This window comes from Diabrotica undecimpunctata, chromosome 5, assembly GCF_040954645.1.
Source record: "Diabrotica undecimpunctata isolate CICGRU chromosome 5, icDiaUnde3, whole genome shotgun sequence".
In the NCBI taxonomy this organism is placed as follows: Eukaryota; Metazoa; Arthropoda; class Insecta; order Coleoptera; family Chrysomelidae; genus Diabrotica; species Diabrotica undecimpunctata.
The window spans coordinates 161,009,540-161,031,701 of NC_092807.1; the positions used below are offsets into that span (position 1 = coordinate 161,009,540).

The 22,162-nt window shown below is 32.5% G+C and overlaps 1 protein-coding gene across 1 annotated transcript in view; it reads left to right on the forward strand.

The window, feature by feature from the left end:
* Nucleotides 1-439: 439 nt before the first annotated feature.
* LOC140442046 (uncharacterized) overlaps nt 440-22,162 on the forward strand; it is a 54,648-nt gene continuing 32,925 nt past the window's right edge. The window contains exon 1 of the mRNA XM_072533092.1: nt 440-608. Coding sequence (XP_072389193.1) covers nt 606-608 — 3 coding nt within the window. The 5' untranslated portion in view covers nt 440-605. The remainder of the gene's footprint in view (nt 609-22,162) is intronic.

The following is a 22,162-nucleotide window of genomic DNA, read 5'->3' on the forward strand; positions in this document are numbered from 1 at the left end:
CAATATGCAAAATATGCAATATGCATATTTGCCGAAGTCTAGTGATAAGATAACAAACTAGAATATCCTAATTAAAGCAAATTAATATTGTTGTTAGCAATCTTAAAAAAGATTTATTTAAGATACATTTTTTTATCATTTTTCGTAGACTTTACATTTATCATAATCTTTCTTAATTTACTTTTTTCTATTTTCTTTGTATTGTCTGTAATCACTTGCTATAATAAAAGCAATACGTTCGTGTGTTTATTTTAACTGCGAAAAAGGTAAAAGGAAAGCACAAAGAAATTAAATGAAAATTTTCATGTTGTTGTTTATTGTCCGTTATTTCCCTGTATTTTCCTATTTTCCAATAATGTGATAAGATCCCCACTGAAGTTGTTTCTTCATGCCCACTGGTCACGTATAAAACTATCTTAATAAGGTACTTGAAGACTTTCTTCTGCAGCCATACCCACTTGCGCTCTCGATAGGGTTACGGTCATGTTACAGTGTAACACTCAGTGAGATGTGGTAGTGACTGGCGACATTCTCTTTGTGTTAGTTTGTTATTTCTGTGATTGTGCCGCTTAATTTTACCTTTTGGATATAACGCACCAGAGAAAATGGTAGGTACTCGACTCATTTATAAAGGAAGCTCAAGCTAATATTATATAATTGTTGTACAACTGTTATTATACTAATTATTTTTCACCTATTTTGTTTAAATTAAAATTACCTCATTCATATTTAATTGCAATAATTTTTTATACTTAAATAATTGTTCGTTATTTAATTAATAATAGATTATACACTGTTGGAAAAATTCCGATCTGGTCTATTCCAATATAAAACTAAATCACAATTTATAAAATAAATTTATTTTATTTTAAAATTTATAAAATAAAATTAGACGTTTTGGTTTTTAGATCGGATATTTTGAAAATTTTGAGACTTTTTAAACCTTTTATTTAAAATCAAAAATAGCTGTTTAATTTAAAAATTGCAGTTCGAAAACAGGATGCATTTATATGCCAAAATATATTAAAAAAAATATTTCAAAATTTGAGATTTCTTTCCAACGATACTTCATAAATGTCAAAAAGACGCTTTTTAAAACTGTTTCAGATTGAAACTTTTACTACTAAGAATATTTTTATTAAAACTTCATACTAGATTGATTAAATCAACATTTTCCTGCTTATCATATTTTTTCCTAGAATTTGAAAAATTATTTTCTCCTCTACCTATCCACCGCTCAGGAAAGTTATTATTTAGACGATTGTGAATAAGAGCAGTGTGTAAAAACCACATTCGTTAATATTAAGCTGTACATTTTGCAATAGTATTGGCAAATGATTATTTAGAAAATCCGGATATATGACACTACTTACACGACAGTCAAAAAATGTGGGATAATCACATAATCTCCAACAATACCACCCCAAACATTTATAGACCACCTAGTTTGACTATGAGTGTTAACAAAATAGAGATTGCTTGATACATAGTAATAAAAATTATGTCGATTCACCGTTCCATTTTTGTGAAATGTAGCCTCATCTCCAAAAAGACATAACCGAAAACTTACAATCGAAAAGAGAAAATATATATATACATACACATATATATATATATATATATATATATATATATATATATATATATATATATATATATCCATAAACACATACAATTAACATAGGTCACTCGCTTCACGTCCAGTGGCCCATCAGGACATTATAATATATAACATACACAGGAGAACTAGGCTACGGTAAATAGGATTAAACATATAAAGGAGAGAAAACAAAGGTAAAAAGTAAAAGCAATTTTTTTTTGAACTAAAGAAAAATATTACATTTGGTCAAAAAATCGATTATGCAATCGTAAATTAATCTATTTTGAGTCGCTAGGGCAGATAAAACGTTAAACGGAGATTTACCGGTAATATGAACTACATTATTGTATAATAAGGTGGATTTCAAATTATATTTGGCACAACCAAAAATTACATGATCTAGGTCACCTTCTACTCCACTTTCCACACAGTTTTTACTCTCGATCACATGAATTCTGGCAATATGAGCAGGAAAACAAGCATGTCCAAATTTTAGCCTAGATATGGTTGTTATATAACGCCTAGGGACTATCGCCAAAGCTTTTCAACCTAGCCCTCGAAGACGTCTTCAAAACTACAAATTGGTCAACCTATGGCATTAACGTTAATGGCAACAAGTTAAACCACCTCAGATTCGCTGATGACATAGTGATTATAGCGAGCACATTTGAGGAACTGCAAATTATGTTGGGGGAACTAGCAGCCAGCTCCCAATACGTCGGCCCAAAAATGAATATGAAAAAAACAAAAATAATGGCAAACACAGATGACCCCAGACATATTACTATAAACGACAGTGAAATAGAACAAATCCAGGAATATATCTACCTAGGCCAAATCCTGAGACTTGACAAAGAGAATCAAAGTGCGGAAATTACTAAAAGAACAAGACTAGCATGGGCAGGATTTGGAAAACTTAGTTGGATACTTAAGAACCGCAAAATACCCCAATACTTGAGGAGCAAAGTGTTCAACCAATGCATCCTTCCTTCCCATGAATGCATCAATGCATCATGACATATGGATGTCAAACCTAGACCCTAACCAAGGCAAACATGAATAAACTAGCCACAATAGAAAGAACAATGGAAAGAGCAATGTTAGGTATACGACTGTCAGATAAAAAGAGGAACGACTGGGTAAGATCCAAAACAAAAGTCAAGGACATAACAACAAAAATTGCCAAACTTAAATGGAGCTTCGCGGGCCACACTGCTAGACAGAAAGACCAACGTTGGAATACTACAATACAACTTTGGAGACCTTACGAAAGTAAACGACTAAAAAGAAGACCACAGATGAGATGGGTTGATGATATTAAAAGAATAGCCGGAACAAACTGGATATATGTTGCTCAGGATAGAGACCGATGGAAGGAGTTGGGAGAGGCCTATGTCCAAACATGGACGACAGAAGGCTAAGAAGAAGAAGAAGAAGGGACATTATAAGTTCTATGCCAATGTGCAACAGGGACAGTTGTGTGTAAAGAAGTGTATCTATTTGGATTGGTACAACAAAACTCAGACCATAGATCATTCCATTTATATTTCAAAACTGCCTTGTATGAAGCCACCAAATCAGAAATACTTGGCAGATATTCTGTGGTATCTACTAAATAAATACTTAATTTGGCTAGTTGGTCCACATGTTCATTATGTTTAATTCCACTGTGTGCTTTGGCCCATATAAATATCACATTTTTTTTATTTTCTTTAAAGTGTTTCACTAATTTTTTAATTAATATTATGTAGGGATTGGAGTATGTGGTTGGAAAACAAGGTTGGTTAATGGCTGTGAGAACTAACATGGAATCTGAAACAATAATAACGGAGGATTCCCTGTTAGAAACAAAAAGTAGGGCTTGATATATGGAAATTGCTTCCGCACTAAATATGGAAATATTTGCTTTTAATTTGAACATTTTTTATACCTTCTCCATGGGGATGTAAATGGCACATCCTGTACCGTCTTCTGATTTGGAGGCATCCGTGTAGATAGTACTGTAGTAATCCCAATTGGATAAGATGCTTGTTGTAATGTTGTTATATGCAGTATATGTTAACGAAGGATTTTTCTAAAGGACTTATCTCATGTTAACGTGAAATTTTACGAGTGCTGATATGGGAATCTTCAGTAGTAGCTATCAGTACATCATATTCCTTTTCTTTACTTAGAACAACTTTGGTTTTCCCATTTTTTTTTTTGTTCATATAAAACTGACCCAGTGCGAACAAAACGATCCATTATTTTTTCAAAAGCTCTTGCATTTGGCTTCCTCCGTTCAGGATATCGCACGTGATATATGATGGATATGATATATCACGTGATATACTCAGATCATATCTGTTAACTCTTCTACAGAAAAATTCATCTTTAACAATAGAGACAAGCCACCATTTACGGTTTAATAATATGAAAACTGTCATTTTTTCAAAACCTACTATTTTACCTTAGCAACTGATACAAATTGTTGATATACCAATCTAAAAATTGTTACATCAATTGTATATTGTTTTGCTTTATGTTTTGTGTGAGTTATTTGTTTAATAAAAATAATATTGTTATATTATTATACAAAACATATTATTTAGTAGAAATTTTAGGATTCTTGTATTTCAATATTGCAATATAGGAAATATGGTATTTCCATAATATTACATTTATTGATACGTTCATTGCATATTGTTATGGTTTATATTTTTTGTTAATTACTTATTGCATAAAAATAATTTTTTATATTATCACTCAATACTAAATCCTTATTTCTAGTTACAAAAATTTAATGTCTTTCCGTTTGAATAAAACTAAAAAAATATCTCGGAAAGTAATGAGTTTAGGTATGGAAAATGTTATATAAAAATAAAAGAGTATTATAAATAAAATAATTCTAAAAAATAAAATGTAGGGTGGTGATCCATTTAAAAAAATTGAGAAAATCGTAATTTTTTTTGTAGGTCACCTTGTATACAAATTTTTGTCAATGATTTCAATTAAACTTAATTTAAAAACTACTATATATTGTTCACTTTAATATATAAAATAAATAATTGTTTGTGCATTATTTCTTTATATACATGGTGTTGATTTCATAGGGAGTTCGAAATAAAAATGGTCATAACTTGTTAAATATATATTTAAATAAATAAATATATATATTTGTATAGCAATGCAAAACCCAAAACTATAAGAACAAGAATTATGAGAGAAATATAAATATGAAACAATATATAGGGTGTCCCACGAAGATTTAAAAATTAAATTTAATTAAAATATTAAACATCAAATAATATTATCAACATCATGTACAATCTTTGGTAACATAATATATTTTAAAGGGTTTTGACCCAAATATTTTGGTGGCTCAGGCATGGTAACCTGTATTTTAACCTGATGATGGAACTGTTGTTCCGAAAACGTTCGTGTTTTTAATGTAGCCCTTTTAAGGGTTTTTATAAAATATACCCACATACAAAGATTAACCTCTTTTAGTAATACGTGGTATACAGCCAGCTGCAGGAATTATTTTCCTTGTGGATTTTTTTTCAATAATGTTTGGGTTATAGTCATTGTTGATATGTTGATTGCTATTTGTTTCTTCTTCTTCCTATGCCGTCCCCATTAACGGAGGTTGGCGACCACATTTTTAAAAGCTTCTTTGTTTGTTGCAACGTGAAATAATTCGTCTACAGACATGTTTGTCCAGTCTCGAATAGTTCGCAGCCATGACTTCCTCTTTCTACCTATTCCCTTTTTGCCATCGACTCTACCCTGCATGATGACCTGCAGAAGACTATATTTATTATTTCTTAGTATGTGTCCAAAGTATGCAGTCTTGCGTACTTTTATCGTTCTCAACAATTTTTTGTCTCGACCCATCCTTCTCAGCACTTCCTCATTGGTGACCCTGGCAGTCCATGGAATTCTCAACATTCTCCGGTATATCCAAAGTTCAAAGGCTTCAATCTTCTTAACTATTTGCGCTTTTAGTGTCCATGTTTCTACCCCGTACAATAGTTGCGACCAGACGTAACATTCAACAAACCTCAGTCTCAGCGCAGTATTCAGATTTTTGTCACAGAACAATTGCTTGAATTTTAAGAATGCTGCCCTTGCCATTTCTATTCGTACCCAGATCTCTTGGTCTGGATCTAATTCTGTGTTGATGTAAGCTCCCAGATATTTATATTTGGTCACTCTCTCTATTTGCTGTCCACCAAGAGTTAGTTGTTCATTATTTATTGGACTCCTTGATACTATCATAAATTTGGTCTTATCTGTGTTGATGTCAAGTCCCATTTGAATGCATTTACTATTTATTGCATCTAGTAAAGTTTGTAGTTCTTCTATACTCTCAGCCATAATTACCGTGTCATCTGCAAATCTCATGGTGTTTATGATTTCTCCACCAATTCTTATTCCCTCTTTTCTTTTCCATAAGGCTTTTCTGAATAAGACCTGTGAGTACACGTTGAAAAGCGTCGGAGACAAGACGCATCCTTGCCTAACCCCTCTCGCAATCGGTATATTATTTGTTTCTATATCGTTCACCTTTACTACTGCTTTCTGGTTCCAGTATATAGCCTTAATAAACTCAATGTCTTTTTTGTCTAAATTGATGTTCTTTAATTCATCTATTAACTTCATATGCTACACTCGGTCAAAGGCCTTCCTAAAGTCTATGAAGCATACATATGCATTCTTGTTATATTCCCGACATTTCTGCAAGAGTACCGTCAACGCAAATAATGCCTCTCTTGTACCCATGCCTCCTCTGAAGCCAAACTGAGTTTCATCTATCTGCTCCTTGTTATTTGTTTAATTATATTCAATTCATTATTAAAATCAAGTGGGGACAATGGTATAGTACGGAATCATAAGATCCAAAACAGTCGGAAATTCTTAAACTAATTTAAATCACCCAACTTATTTACCTAGTACGTTTAATTAATAAAAATGACGAGAAATTCCGTCACCTTATGCTTGATATATTAGATTTCTAGTTTACTATAAAACGTACCAGTTAAACCGGTATAAGGTTACAATCCATTTTGGAATTTAATTCTGAGTAAAATTGGTTTCTCTTCATTTCTCGGGTGTTTTTTTTTACTTTCCACGCTCTGTTTACACATACCATTTAAAGGCATTTATTAGTATTTTGCGAAAGTCTTGGCAACAAGAAGTTACAAACAGTTAAATGTGTTTGTTAAATACCTATAATAAAATTTGTATGAGAGACAACAGTAACATTGTTATTTTTATACGTAATATTAATGTAGTAAGTGAAGTTGAACATTTCCGTTAGTTGGAAATAATATTACGTATACGTAAATTACCGCAAAATAACTTTATCTAGAGAAGTAAACGTAGTCTAATATAAAATAAATTGTAAATTTTACAAAAATAAGATTTAGATCTATTTACTAAAGATGTGTCCGTCCCAGCTTGCGTGGAGGAGGAGTTCTAAATTAAGTAGGGACTCTTCTGTACTTCGCGGAAGACGGACGTGCGGGGGAGTCCTCTACCCCGACACGGCGCGTCCCACTGGCTGATAGGGAAATATTCTACAGATATGTAGGATAGGTGTGAATAAGGTTTTACCAAAAAAGCACCCGTGGACTAACTGAGGACATGACATAGGGTAGCAGCTATGACATTACTTCATTAAGGCTACTTATAGCGGAATGATTTCTACTGTTGGCTTAATGACAGATACTCAAGGGCAGATATCACATAATGATTCAACCGGCCGTGATAGTGCGATCAAGCAGGCAAGGAGAAACGACCTGATTATATTCCCGTGACTACACCGTCATGAATGTCTCGAGTCAGTTAGATATGCTTAGCAATCCGATTAGCGAAAGGCGCATAGTTGGTTCCGGGCCAACTAGTGTCAAATGGGCTACCGGGTATGCGTTTTTGGCGCCATCTATCCAACTTTTGCGGGTGAGATGCTCTATCTAAATTTTGCGCCCTTGAGATCTCTTGCCTTCTATCTTGCCTTGTAAAATTAGTTGAATTAGTTGATACTTCTCATTGTGCATCACATGCCCTAAGTATGTCATCTTTCTGATTTGCACGATACGCATAATTTTCAGACCTTTATTCATACGTTGGATCACGGTGTTGTTTGTAACATGATGGATATAAAAAATTCTGAGCATGCGGCGGTAGCACCACATTTCGAAGGCTTCTAATCGTTTGGATGTTGCCTTTGTCAAGGTCTAGGCTTCGACTCCATATAAAAGGATAGAAAATACATAGCATCTCAAGATTCGTGTTCTTATATCAATGTTCAGGTGCATATTACATAAAATATTCCTGAGGCGATTGAAGACAGCTCTCGCCTTTTCTATACGACATCTTATTTCCTGAGAGTGGTTCCATTCCTTATTTAGGCTGCATCCAAGGTAGGGTAGAGGCACCACTTATGGCCACCTTAAGAACTTTCTTTATTATTTTTCTATTGAGAAACATGTAGGATTTGAATAAAATCTTTCCGCTCAATGCCATTTTGACTTTCGAATCTGCTCTGCTAGGAGATCAACTGATGATAAAGATTCAATTCATACTGAAATTATTATAATATATTTTGAACAACAAAAATCCCTACTTTTGGTCATGTGTTTCTACTTTTGGCCATACACTTTCCCCACTTTTGGCCACCCAAGAACTAAATAAAAATAGAGATACAAGTTGATATTTGTGCTTAAATATTTATTGAACTACAAAAATAGGTAAAACAAAATAAATTTATGGTAACACAAATAAGTAAAAAGTATTGAAAATAATAATTAAAACTTTTATAAATAGTACTTATGATTTCATATTTGTTCATAAATGTCTAATTGTCCTGGAAAAATAGTCTTAAATTTTCTTCCTTGTTCCTGGACAATAGGCTCGGGTAGTTTTCCCAAAATATCGCCTTTATCTATACTGCAAACGTCATTTTCTATAGGACAAAACACAGTTTTTTCTTCATTGGCACTTTTGAAACATTGTATCTCATACTCTTCTGATGAAAGGACATCTATAATTTTGGTAACATATTTATATGTTGTCGTCGATCTTATACCCAGTTGTTTAAATCTGGCAAGCACAAAGTCTCCCAATTTCAGATTATCGGTATCGTACATTTGAATATTTTCTGGTTCTGGTTCCATGAAGTCAACATCGTCTCCACTACTACCACTTTCCTCCCAGTCTTCATGTTCTTCTGAAGAAGAGCCTGAATCTAGATAGTATTTTTTAGGTTTCGTCGTTTTAAGTTTTGTTGTCTTTTGTTCAGTTTTTTCGACTTTTTTTTGTGCCTACATCTGTTTGTTATGCTCTCGAGCCTGTTTCCTTTCTTGCTTTTTTTTTCTTTATCATTTTTAAGTTTCTCGCATTCTTCATGATACTCCACCCACTTATCAAATGTGACAACACTTGGTGTATATTCTTTTTTTCTTTGAGTCCGGTTCCTTTTGTTGAAGGTACGGGAGCACATTGTAAAATACTGTTGAAGAAATCGGTTTTTGTGCAAAAAAAATATTACGTTTGACTTCTTCTACCTTATCTGGGCGAAAACTGCTATCCACCACAATATTGCTAGCAGTCGATGTGGTCGGAACTTGATCGGCTAAATAATCAGAATTGGAAGATTCCGAAAACACAGTATTTACCATATTATCATTTGTAGTAGATACCAGGGGACATATATTTGGAAGCATTATGTTCAGAGCATTATTATCAGGTTCTGGATTTTCTCTCGCCAGAACCGTATCTCTACTTTCGGTTGGTTGAATTTCTACTTCGTTTGCTATTTGAAACCAAATATTGTACAGCGATTTATCTTCAACATTACCTTCCCATTCATGGTTTCTTCTTTTTGTTGTCTTAAATTGGTCCAGGACAACCACATCAATTTTTGATTCTAAATATTTAAGGAAAACCGTGGCTTCAGTGTTAATATCATTAGTTTGAAACATATCGGATTTTCTCAATATAATTTTACTGTAGTCCACATTATTTTCTGAAAAAGGGTACAGACCTGTGGCTCTAAATCCTGATATTATATTAGGGGTCATTTTTGGATCATCAATCAACTGAGCCAGTGCCATAGGTAAAAATGATTTAGTAATCTCCTGACCATTGTTTTCTGTCTATCAATTTCCCCATTAATTTTTATACCTTCTCTTAAACCATCAATAGCTTCCCTGAACACCATTTCCGAGTAAGTATTGAACAACGTTGGTGATAAAATGCAGCCCTGACGTACTCCCGGTTTTATCGTGAATTCTTGTGAGGTTTCGTTGTCTACTCGTACACTTGCCCTTTGCTGTAAGTATAAATTTTTAATTATGCGTAAATCTTTGTCATCAATACTAGATTATTTCAGTATCTGAAATAATTTTTGATGTTGCACCTTGTCAACGTCTATAAAACATACGTAGACTTCGCAATTTACGTCTCGAGCACTTTTTAACCCCACATTAGGATACCCTATGCCTATAATATGGGGTAGAAAACCTTTTTTTAAATACTGTGTCCAAGAAAACTTAAAATTTAAAAATTGTACTTACTTAAAATTGTTATACCATTAAATTTTTAGTACTCACATTCAAGATTGAATATTAAAATTATTATATGATATAAATTTACATATAATTTTATTGTATATTTTAGAAACTGCATGATTTTTACGCTGTTTTCACAAATACACTTATTATTTTAATATCTTCTTAATTTATGAAAATTATCTCCACTTTTCTTCGGTTTATTACAAAATAAACAAATTTCACATATTTGTGGAATAATGGTTATTAACCTTTTTCTTCTCGAATATGTAAATCGTCTTCTTGACCGCTTCCGATGACCTTCAAATAAATTTACATTTCCTCACACTTTCTTTAAACTCTTACTAATTTCAATTTTATATATTTAAATAGTACCACAAAATAATCCGTAATCCGTTAGAATCGCTTTATACATCAAAGTAAAGTCAAAGGTTAGAACAATTCAAGGTAATGAGGCTAATCTTTACAGTTTTAGCACGACCTGTGAAATGAAAAGTGCACCTATGACATTGACATTTTACTTCACGATTAGAATTTTAATAGGTTTATGTGTAGTAAGAGTTTTATTTGCATTTTTTGTTTCGTACATGAATCATTTTATTTACGTTCTTTAGAAATTGATGTTGGTATTTTTTAATATAGAATAATTATATATGTACTTATGTATGCTTAAAAAAAATAATTAAGATTATTCTAAGCATAGGTTTTCAAGGTTAGAACTTTCCCTAGCACCGATAACGGCACTCTACAAATCCAGATCTTTAGTTGATGGATTATGGAAACAACTTAACTTATGTGGAACACTTAAAATTTTAAGGAATGATGATTGATAAGAAACTATCTTGGAAATACCATATTATGCAAATTAAGCAATCTTGTCAATCTGGTCTCAATTTAATGCGAACACTGTGCAATCGTAATTGGGGCTCAGCTTTTAATTCAGATTCATATTTACAAATCACTAGTACGATCAAAACTCGATTATGGATCAGTTGTATACTCATCTGCAAAGAAGACTCTTCTTGCTCAACTAGAAGTCATACAAAATACAGCACTAAGAATAGCTACAGGAGTATTTTGTACGAGCACCATTAAAAGTCTACAATGTTTAACCGTGGAACCACCTTTAAATTTTGGAAGAATGTATTTGTCATTAATCATTGGAGGCTATTTATAGACTACAAAAAGCTGAGTTTAAAAAGTGTATTACTCCATAATGAAAACAGCTTTCCTTCTATTAGTATTGGCTATGCAGTTCTTGTGAAAGAGACATGAAAGCTCTTCTTGAAGCAATCAATTACGATAAGCATAAGTAGAAGATCTGTGGGGGCTTACAAGCTATTGCTATAATTTTAGGAATGCAGTTAGCTTATACTAAATACAGGGATATGAATTCCCACTATATAAGAACAAAATTGCCTGCAATAAATCTCAACAGTAGCGAGAAAAATGTCGTTGCTGAGCCTCTCATTGATCCAAAAGATATTCTTCTTCCATCCTTATAAAAAAAATTGGATTTAATGACGAACTTTAAAAAAGGTATTAATAGAGTACCAGATGCTTGTGAAGTACTTGCGGTACAAATTCACCTCGTTAAGTGGCGCAAAGGTTAAAAAGAGGGCATTTTTGTTGGACTACAAATTCGTCAATTGGTTTTAAAGATCCCGCGCTTCACGAAAAAAGGAAGCCTGGGCAGCTCTTGATTGAGTGATTAAATGATTTTTGAGCAACAAACGAGAAGAAAACTACACTCAGTTGGTAGCAGTACTTCTAGAAAAATACCATAAACGCAACTGCAACATGTCTCTTAAGATACATTTTCTCTACTCCCACCTAGACTTTTTCCCTCCTAGCTGTGGAGCTGTCAGTGACGAACATGGTGAAAGATTCCACCAGGACATTTCTGTAATGGAACGAAGGTATTAAGGCCGGTGGATTGAAGCTATGTTAGCGGATTACTGTTGGTTTGTTTGAAGGGATGCTCCGGAATTTTCATACAAGAGGAATACTCATAGCGATAACGATTATTTATTTTTATAAGCGCTCCAAACAAATCTATTTAATTTATTTTTATTTTCCATCAAGAACTTAAAGAAGTATTGGTTAAAAATAAAAACACCTATTTCCAATGTTAATTCAATATGTAAAAAGTATCATTTTTATCCTAATTTACTACAATAGCATATTATACCTATTGTGTATCAAGAAAACTGGAGCTAATAAATTATTTTGATTGTTGTTTTCTTTTTTATTGGCTTTAAATTAGTAAGATTTAACTTAAAAAGTGAAGGAAGCTTTAAAAAAAAATTTGTGGGGCAGTGTAATTCGAAGGAAAAATAGAAGGAAAGCTTGATCCTGACAAACGACAATTGACCTGGCTTTGTAACATCAAGAATTGGACAGAACTAACCCTCCAAACCCTAATAGTCATCGCCAACCTTAAGAAGAAGGAGAATATTTTTCTACATGTGTTCAACATGGCCTTTCCAATTAAACAAAGATTTTTAATTGTTGTTGTCATAGACACTCTCAAAATTAACAAAAATGAAATTTATAATATACTAAATTCACTAGATTTTTCTAGGGTCTGCCTCAACAGCAAGATCTGGGCCAATGCGTACTTTTGCCTGCAGAAAAACACGAAGTTGTGTGTAAAGTTTTTATGGGAGCAATTTTAAAATAATATTTTAAATTTCACAAATTATTTGTAAAGGTATATAGTTACTTTTTGCTAGATGGCTAATGAACTTATTTTGACCACAAAATATTTAATTTAACAATAAACTCTATATCCATCGATGTGTTCTTAAAGTTTAAATAGCATGAAGGTTAGAAATGATTCATCATGTACCCTCCATTCAATACTGAAAATGACACTACCGCAGAGATAAACCGCAGAATTTGCACGGCTAATAGATGCTATTTTGGGCTTAATCCCCTTTTTAAATCTACAGTTATATCAAGAAATACAAAAGTAAAACTCTACAAAACAATATTACGCCCAGTCCTAACATATGGTTCAGAAACCTGGACTTTAACAAAAAGCAATGAAAACATGTTAGGATGTTTCGAAAGAAAAATACTAAGGCGCATCTATGGAGCGGTAAATGAAAATGGTGTCTGGAGAAGACGATACAACTTCGAACTCTATAGGATATACCAGGAACCAGATATCGTAAAACACATAAAGATAGGACGTCTGAGGTGGGTAGGCCATGTAATGCGGATGGAGCAAACCGACCCAGCTAGAAAAACGCTCCTTGATAGACCTATTGGTCAAAGAAGAAAAGGAAGACCCAGAACAAGATTCCTAGATAACATCGATGAAGACATGAGAAATATGGAAATACGTGCTTGGCGGAGAAAGGCGATGGATAGGAACGACTGGAGAAAAATTCTTGGGGAGGCTAGGACCCACACAGGGTTGTAAAGCCAAAATGAATGAATGTACCCTCCATTCATTGTTATATCAGATTGTATCCTGTACATCGTAATTTTTATTTGCTATTTTCTTCTGACATCTCGTAATGGTTTTATTAAACCACTTATTTTTGTGTATATCCTTTACACAAAAAATAAAATGTGACGATTGTGGTGTCTCTTATGTAGGTAGAACCATTAGACAGTTATCTACTAGAATTTCAGAACATTTGAAAAGACCAAACTCTTCAAGTTTTGGTCAACACTTATTATACAGTAAACACAATTTTAACATCAATACTGGTTCATCTATTTTACATGACATTAGTAGAAAGAAAAACTACTTGGAGTTGAATTTATTGGAAGATTTGGAGATTACAAGGGAAACAAATGAAAACTCTCACTGTCTTAATACTCAAATTAATTTAAATTGTACTAAATTTAAACCTATTTTTAAACACTTTATTGCAGCTTCACCTCGTGGGGGACCCACCCCGGCTGTTTAGACTAAAAATTTATTAATTTCATACTTTGATTAACATTACTATTTTATTCTTCAATAATTTACAAAACTAGCTTGCTCAGGTTTAATTGATCTATAGTTGGCGTTGATTATACTCTCCATATCTCTGCGTAATCTAGATAAACCATCTCCACAGTATATTTCAACATCTCCCACTGTTGGTCAGTTGATCTTGAGTAATGCTTTGACATTTTTATTTTATGGTTCTTCCATTGACTGTGGGTTTAACTGAACTATTTGGATTATACCCCATTTATACACTCTGCTTTCAATTTTGATTTTTAATTTTCAGTACATTATTTGCATAGTTCGATTTCTTCTTTTCTACAGTATTAATAGTGCTTGGTAGACCCTTTTATTGTAGTCAACCACCCACTGTCTAATAGATTGTTTGGTCTATTTCTTGCATTCATACTCTACGTCTACTTCAATGGCTCAAACTAACACCCTAATTATTATAGACAGGTTTGAGTGTGAGATCTGGATTATGCAATCTACTTAAAATATTCTATATAATTTCATATTTCATCAGTTGATTTCCTATAGTAGTGTCAGTTGGGCCTTTGGTTAATGCTCAGTTTCATAGAATTTTGAAATGTGCAGATCACATCACCATGATTGTGATTACCCATTCAAGCTGTCATATGTCACATGTCACCTTAACATTTCCGTTAAGACCAGCAGCCACTCTCTCTCCTGATGCCAATCATTATGTAGCTTCGCCGTTTTTAAAAAATCTTAAACTATTTGTCCTTGTATCGTGTAGTGTAATGTACAATTTTATGTTTATGATATTTTCAACAGATTGTTGGATAGGCCAAAATTAACTAGGTAAGTCAATAACGTTATACCACATAAAAAACTTTTATCAACCATTAACTTCGAGTTTTTTATCGAAGGTATTTAATTTTCTTCAGTTAAAAAACGTTTCTTGGCTTATTTCAAATGTCAATAAAAAACAGAAAATTGGCTTACTTCGGCCACATCATGCGTATTGATAAATACCGACTTCTACAGTTGATTATACAAGACAAGATTAGGAGTAACAGGGACCCTGGACATAGACGTATATCCTAGCTGGCCAATCTTAGTAAGTGGACTGGTCAACTGATATATTTCGAGCTGCTGTGAATAAAATAAGATGGGTCAATGTGATCGCCATCATCTCTAGAAGATAGGCACATTTAGAAGAAGATATCCTTTACTTTTATATGGTACTAAAATAATTTTTAGAATAGGCAAAGAATTAGATAGATGACGCATAGACGCTTTTGAAATGTGGTCATGGACTTGACTGCTTCAAATTCTATGGACGGCTCGCCGTACGAATATCTCGGTTCTAGATAAAATTAAACCCAATCGGCGTCTCTCTAGTACTGTTCGCTCTAGAATTTTAAAGTTCATATTTATGAGGTTCATGCCAAGATCGCTATGGGGTAGATAACCAAAATATGGAAAGACCCCGATATTCCAAAAGCACTAAAAATGAGATTGGTCAAAGGTCAGATATGGTCAGATACGAATGCGAATCTTTGGGCAGTACGGCAATCAAAAAAGAGAATAAAGATAGACGTCACTTAAATTTTCTGCTGTAGAAGAATGTTGCGAATTCCGTGGCCTATAGAACAAATAATTATATTCTAAGAGAACTGTAAAATACTCTCCGGCAAAATTCAACTGCAACGATTAAAATATTTTGAAAATGTCCTGAGGTCAATATGGAGAGATCTTTCATTGAAGAGAAGATAGATGACCAAAGACCACAAGGAAGATCTCCAACAAGATGGATTTACCAGATCACAGAAAATTACAAAAGAGCTATACACGATGTAATGGAAATGACTAGAGACGTACCAAGTCTATGGAGACAGACTATATAAAATATCACAGGGACCACCACACTTCCTCCAGGCAGTCAAGACTGAACAGAAAGAGAGAGAGAGAGAGAGAGAGAGAGAGAGAGTATATTTATGAATTTCTTGGTGTGGATTATACTGGTTTGTATTTTTAAGAAATTTTATTGGCACAGTTCTATAAGACGCGTAGCATTATCGTAACCGATTCTTTTCCATATTTTTCACTGGATTCTTCTCCGTATTTAGTATACATTTATTGCAATGTAAATACGTGTTTCTCAGGAAAAACAAAACCACTGGAAGGGTTAACAGCATATTCTTTCCCTTCACGCCTTCAATTTTATTTGTTGCCAGGCTCTTCGTTGGTGCCAATATCATTCTTGCGTTGGTGTTGCTACTCTTTCTGTGATATTTCTACACTATGTTTGATTTACGTAATCTCCAACTAAAAATGTTTTGTCCATTTCTTATTCTCTGAGTAATAATCGTATCTAATATCTTGAGGGAAAATTTTTCTGGCAATATTTTCGACTGGTATGAAAGTTTGTTCCAATCCATCAGCAAAGAAAATAAAAAGAGGATATATGAGACTATAGTAAAAAGTATCACTTTATACAGCTGTGAGGTATGGCCACTGAAAGAAAGAATACTGTCAACGCTGAAAGCGACAGAAATTTGGAGAAGAGCAGCAGGAAGATCTAGAAGAGAAAGGATTACCAACCATTAGAGCAATAATGGGAATCAAACGAACAATCACAGATGACCTAACAACAAAACAACTTATCTGGTTCGGACAGATACAAAAGATGGACGAACAACGAATACCAAAAGAAATACTAAAGTGGCAACCAGAAGGAAAAACCTCTGCGTGTTCCATGGAACATTTTCCGAAACCAATTTATTGATTTCTTTACCTGACTGACATCCAAATCTTGATTTTTCGTCTGGATTCATTATATCCATGATACTATGATTAAGAAGATAAGATATTGCATATAAGTCGTGACGTAATTGGAGAGTAGCACGTTCGTAATGTCAGTTTTTTGTATGTGTCAATAAATAATCTTTAATAAATAGTTTGGAGATATCCTTTTGTGTACGATTATTTTAATTATTAAACCTTTATTTAATATTATTATTTTGCTAATTAAATAATTTCATCACAAAATGCATAAAAATCCCATTTAACTTTAACAAGAATTCAAATTCTACTCTTTAATGACGGCATGCGCGAACACGACCGATTTTGTGCTACGGGAAGATCCTATCTTGTTAGTCATAGTATCATGATTATATCTGTCTAAAATTGATTATGCCTCAATGACGTTTGTCAAACTCACAACAATAGAATTACCAGACACCTTCGTGACGGATCTGTCATAATTTTGTAGCTGAGAAGTCACAGCCAGGAAGGAGTTTTGCCAGTAGGAAACGTGGCGTTTCTGTGACGTTTTATCATTTAAAAATAGTCAAATTGATTGCATTTGTGACATTTTATCGACTTTTGTTCATCTCCTTATCACAGGCAGAAAGGAAGTCACAGGCAGAAAGGAGTTTTGCCAGTAGGAAACGTGGCGTTTTTGTGACGTTTTATCATTTAAAAATAGTCAAATTGATTGCATTTGTGACATTTTATCGACTTTTGTTCATCTCCTTATCACCTCAATCGGTATACAGTATCTTAAAAAAATCATAACGCCGCTTTTTCTTTGATTTTATATATTTTATATACCTTCCTGCAAACCGAATATTAGCAAATTACGTAACTTGCTGTCCACACCGTATTGTTGTATTGGTATATTACTTTAGTATTTAGAAACACCACATATATTCTTATACCTAATGGCCTCTACTGTGCTGTGCCAACAGAAGTGAATGTAGCTTTTAGTCATTATTTTAGACTTCAGTGACTAATACAAGGAAAAAAATAGTGTGCATTTAGAACGTACATTCTACACCCATAAGTAAACGTAGCAATCTGGGACAAAACCACTTCGGTACCTTCGATACGTACTTCTAAACAACTTTCTCCAATGGCTCTGCCGCAAAATTCAATATCCAACTATAGATAAATAAAATGCCTGCAATGAGGAAACGACAAAAAAATCCATTTGCGAAATCTAATATTAAGTCACATTCACCAGTGGAAGTGCATTTATATGTATTAAATAATTGAATTGAAAAACAAATGGTAACGGTTTCTTAGTCATTGTTAGTCATTATATTAAAATATGCAAATTGCAAAAGTCAAGATCAAGCTTATTTAAACATATCTATAGCAAAAAAATTGTTATGTATATATATATATATATATATATATATATATATATATATATATATACATATATACAGGGTGAGTCATGAGGAACTTTACATACTTCTACCATATGTACAGTCCCTCAGGGAGCATATCATGTGACCACTAAAAAATGTCAACTCCTCTTCTTTATTAATTAACAGGGTGATTTGTGTAATTGACCATTTATTTCATTTTACTGTAGTGTTTATACGGCTCATTTGATTTTTTTAATTTTTGCATGATACAGTACACTACTATCAAGCATTCGACTGGTATTAGCTAAACTAAAAAATTCAAGGACTGGCTTTGGAAAAATTAATTTAGGGATTCGTATTAAATATTACACCCTGTATATATTTTTTTTAAAATGCAATAAGTGATTTTCAAACTACATAAATAGCCAATGAAAACGACATATGCGACGATGTTGTCGCACTTTTATTAAATTTTTAGTGAACGATCAAATCTTACCAAAAATAGAACAACCATAATGAAGTATCAAATTATAAGGTAATTAATTTAAACAAATGTTATAAATTTCAAACATTTTAATTGAAATGATAAATTGAGTCACTGCACAACAAAAAACAGTAACTACTAACAATAACGAAGAAGAATTTAAAAAAAATACTAAAAATATGTACATAGTTATGATAAACCCATAAATTAATTGACGTATTGAATTACGGATACTCTGGGGATCGTTTCTAATAGTATTACAACAATGTATAATTCTATCAATTAATTGTTGTCGGTTATTAATATTCACTGCGTAAACTAGTTGCTTCAATCCTCCCCAAATATGGTAATCAACGGGATTGAAATCAGGGGATCTTAAAGGCCACGAAATAGGACCTGCACGTCCTATCCACCTGTTGCCATAAACATTATTGAGATGTCTCACTGCCAGTAAAAAGTGTGGGGGTGCCCCATCATGCTGAAAATACATCCCTCGGATAGCAACGTTCGCGTTGGCAAGCAAATTCGGCAAAATATTTTGTAGAAAGTTCAAATAGACCTGCCCTGTTAAAGGACCATCAAAAAAGTGAGGACCTACTAATTGGTTATTTATGACACCAATCCACACGTTAACCGAAAACCTTAACTGAGAACGACGTTCTCGAATAGCATGGGGATTTTCTTCTGCCCACACATGTGAATTTCGTGAATTATTTATCCCGTCTCTGGTAAATTGGGCTTCATCTGTAAATAGTGTCCTGTATAGCGTTGGTCGATTCTTGTTAATTCATCTACAAAATTCCAACCTATCGATCTCATCTCCAGCATGCAGTCGCTGAACCATTTGAATGTGATATGGGTATAGATTATTTTTTTGTAAGACTCTACTTACTTTTGATTGAGTAATATTGAGTTCTCGACTTACTTGTTTAGTGCTTATTGTAGGGTTCATAGTAACGGCGTCCATAATGTCATCTTCCTGCGCTTCATCTACATGTCGCTCTGTTGTTCCACTAGGAAAAGTGCCATTTTCTCGCAAATAATTAAAAACTGACCCAAATGTTGGATGACTGGGAGTTCGACGATTAGGAAATCTCCTGCGATATTCTCTACTAGCAGTCCTACCATTCCCATTACAGAATCCATAAACAAATATTATGTCTGCATATTCTGTGGTCGAAGACTGATGTGGCATTTTGAACGAAAGTAACAAAAGCTCTACCAAAACTAACACAATGTACTTAACGTAGATATGACAGAAGAAATATGTATTCTTGTACACATAAATAACAATTGATAATGACAATAATGACAATGGGTATAAAATATCAAGAAACGTCAAACGGTCAACGCCAACCTTCATTTTAAACTTTTTTAGATTTATTTTTATTTAGTACAGTTGATGCAATGTATTATTATTTGACATAAAATTTTAATCATTTACAATCAACAAAAACTAACACATACAAGAGGTTTGACTTTTTAATCAATTTAATTTATTATTTATCGAAAATAATGCCCCAATACGATCTACGAGTAAAAATTTAAAATTGAAAAACAATTGATTCTATCGTGGAGATAATACAAAGTGACAGTAAAGATGTTAATTTTCTACGTATTAGATTATTTTGTAGGAACTTATTTTAATTAAAATGTTTGAAATTTATAACATTTGTTTAAATTAATTACCTTATAATTTGATACTTCATTATGGTTGTTCTATTTTTGGTAAGATTTGATCGTTCACTAAAAATTTAATAAAAGTGCGACAACATTGTCGCATATGTCGTTTTCATTGGCTATTTATGTAGTTTGAAAATCACTTATTGCATTTTAAAAAAAATTTATACAGGGTGTAATATTTAATACGAATCCCTAAATTAATTTTTCTAAAGCCAGTCCTGGAATTTTTTAGTTTAGCTAATACCAGTCGAATGCTTGATAGTAGTGTACTGTATCATGCAAAAATTTAAAAAATCAAATGAGCCGTATAAACACTACAGTAAAATGAAATAAATGGTCAATTACACAAATCACCCTGTTAATTAATAAAGAAGAGGAGTTGACATTTTTTAGTGGCCACATGATATGCTCCCTGAGGGACTCTACATATGGTAGAAGTATGTAAAGTTCCTCATGACTCACCCTGTATATATATGTATATATATATATATATATATATATATATATATATATATATATATATATATATATATATATATATATATATATATATATATATATATATATATATATATATATATATATATTGTGACGATTAGGGTTTATAGAAAATAATTAATAAGTTATATACTACATAATATTAGATATAAAAAAGTATTTGATTATTTTAAATAAGTTATATACTAGAGAATTTTATAAAAATATATTTATGTGAGGGCATTTTAAGAAATTAGCATATAATAATTATAAAAAGTTGTATTTTAATATTGTAAATATATATAAGTGAGCCATGTGCTTAGGCAACCAAAAATACTCTCGGAGATTGACAGATATTTATACTCTGAAGTGACGTTTAAGAATCATAATACGAATATAAGTGGGGTTATTATAATAATATATTGTTTGAATTGTGTATTTTATTAAATTAGAGTGTTAGTTACTAATTTAATTATATATTCTGATCTGAAAAGCCTAAATGTAAACAAAATTATTAATAGAAAAGAATGGAATTCTCTGGATCTCCGGAGATGGCCATGTTTGCGAGATGGTTTGTTCCAGAAAATTCAGACATGTATATAATAGAACAAATTAGAACATGATATCTTACGAGATGGTTCTAGAATGTCCAAAAGAGATAAATACCCGTGATTTGGATTCAAGATGGCAGTTTTTGGCAGTTTTTGAAAGTTTTTAGTCAGAAAAGTTTTAGATAGTGCAGTCAGAAGAGTTTTTGGGCAGTTTTGGAAGTTTTTAGTCAGAAGTCAAGCAGTTTATTATGAAAGTTAGTTGGAGTCAGTGAATCAAGTACAAATAGTCAAAATGTTTAATATAGTGAGTTAAATGAAGATTAAAAATTATGCATATAATTTAATGCACATTTATAATTATACACAAATAATTATTGAAGATAAAAAAAGGTATATTGGAAGAAATTAAATTATATTATGGTTGGAGATTAGTATAAATCAACTTATAATAATTGGATATTGGTATATTGAAAAGAAGAATAAATATAAATGCTGTTTGCTGGTTTGGTTGGTGGTGTATACATGCTGGTGAAGAAAACTATATCTTAAATTGGTAGAAGCTGATAATTGGAAAAAGAAATTTCACAAAAACAAGGATAACCGAAGTACGAAGACTTTCAATGGTGATTAGAATATATATATATATAGTGGAAAACAGTTCATTTAGGCATTCAGTGAAAGAAAGGTACAAAATTTTGTTAATATAATTTAGTTAGTGTCATAACAATTTCAAATTTGA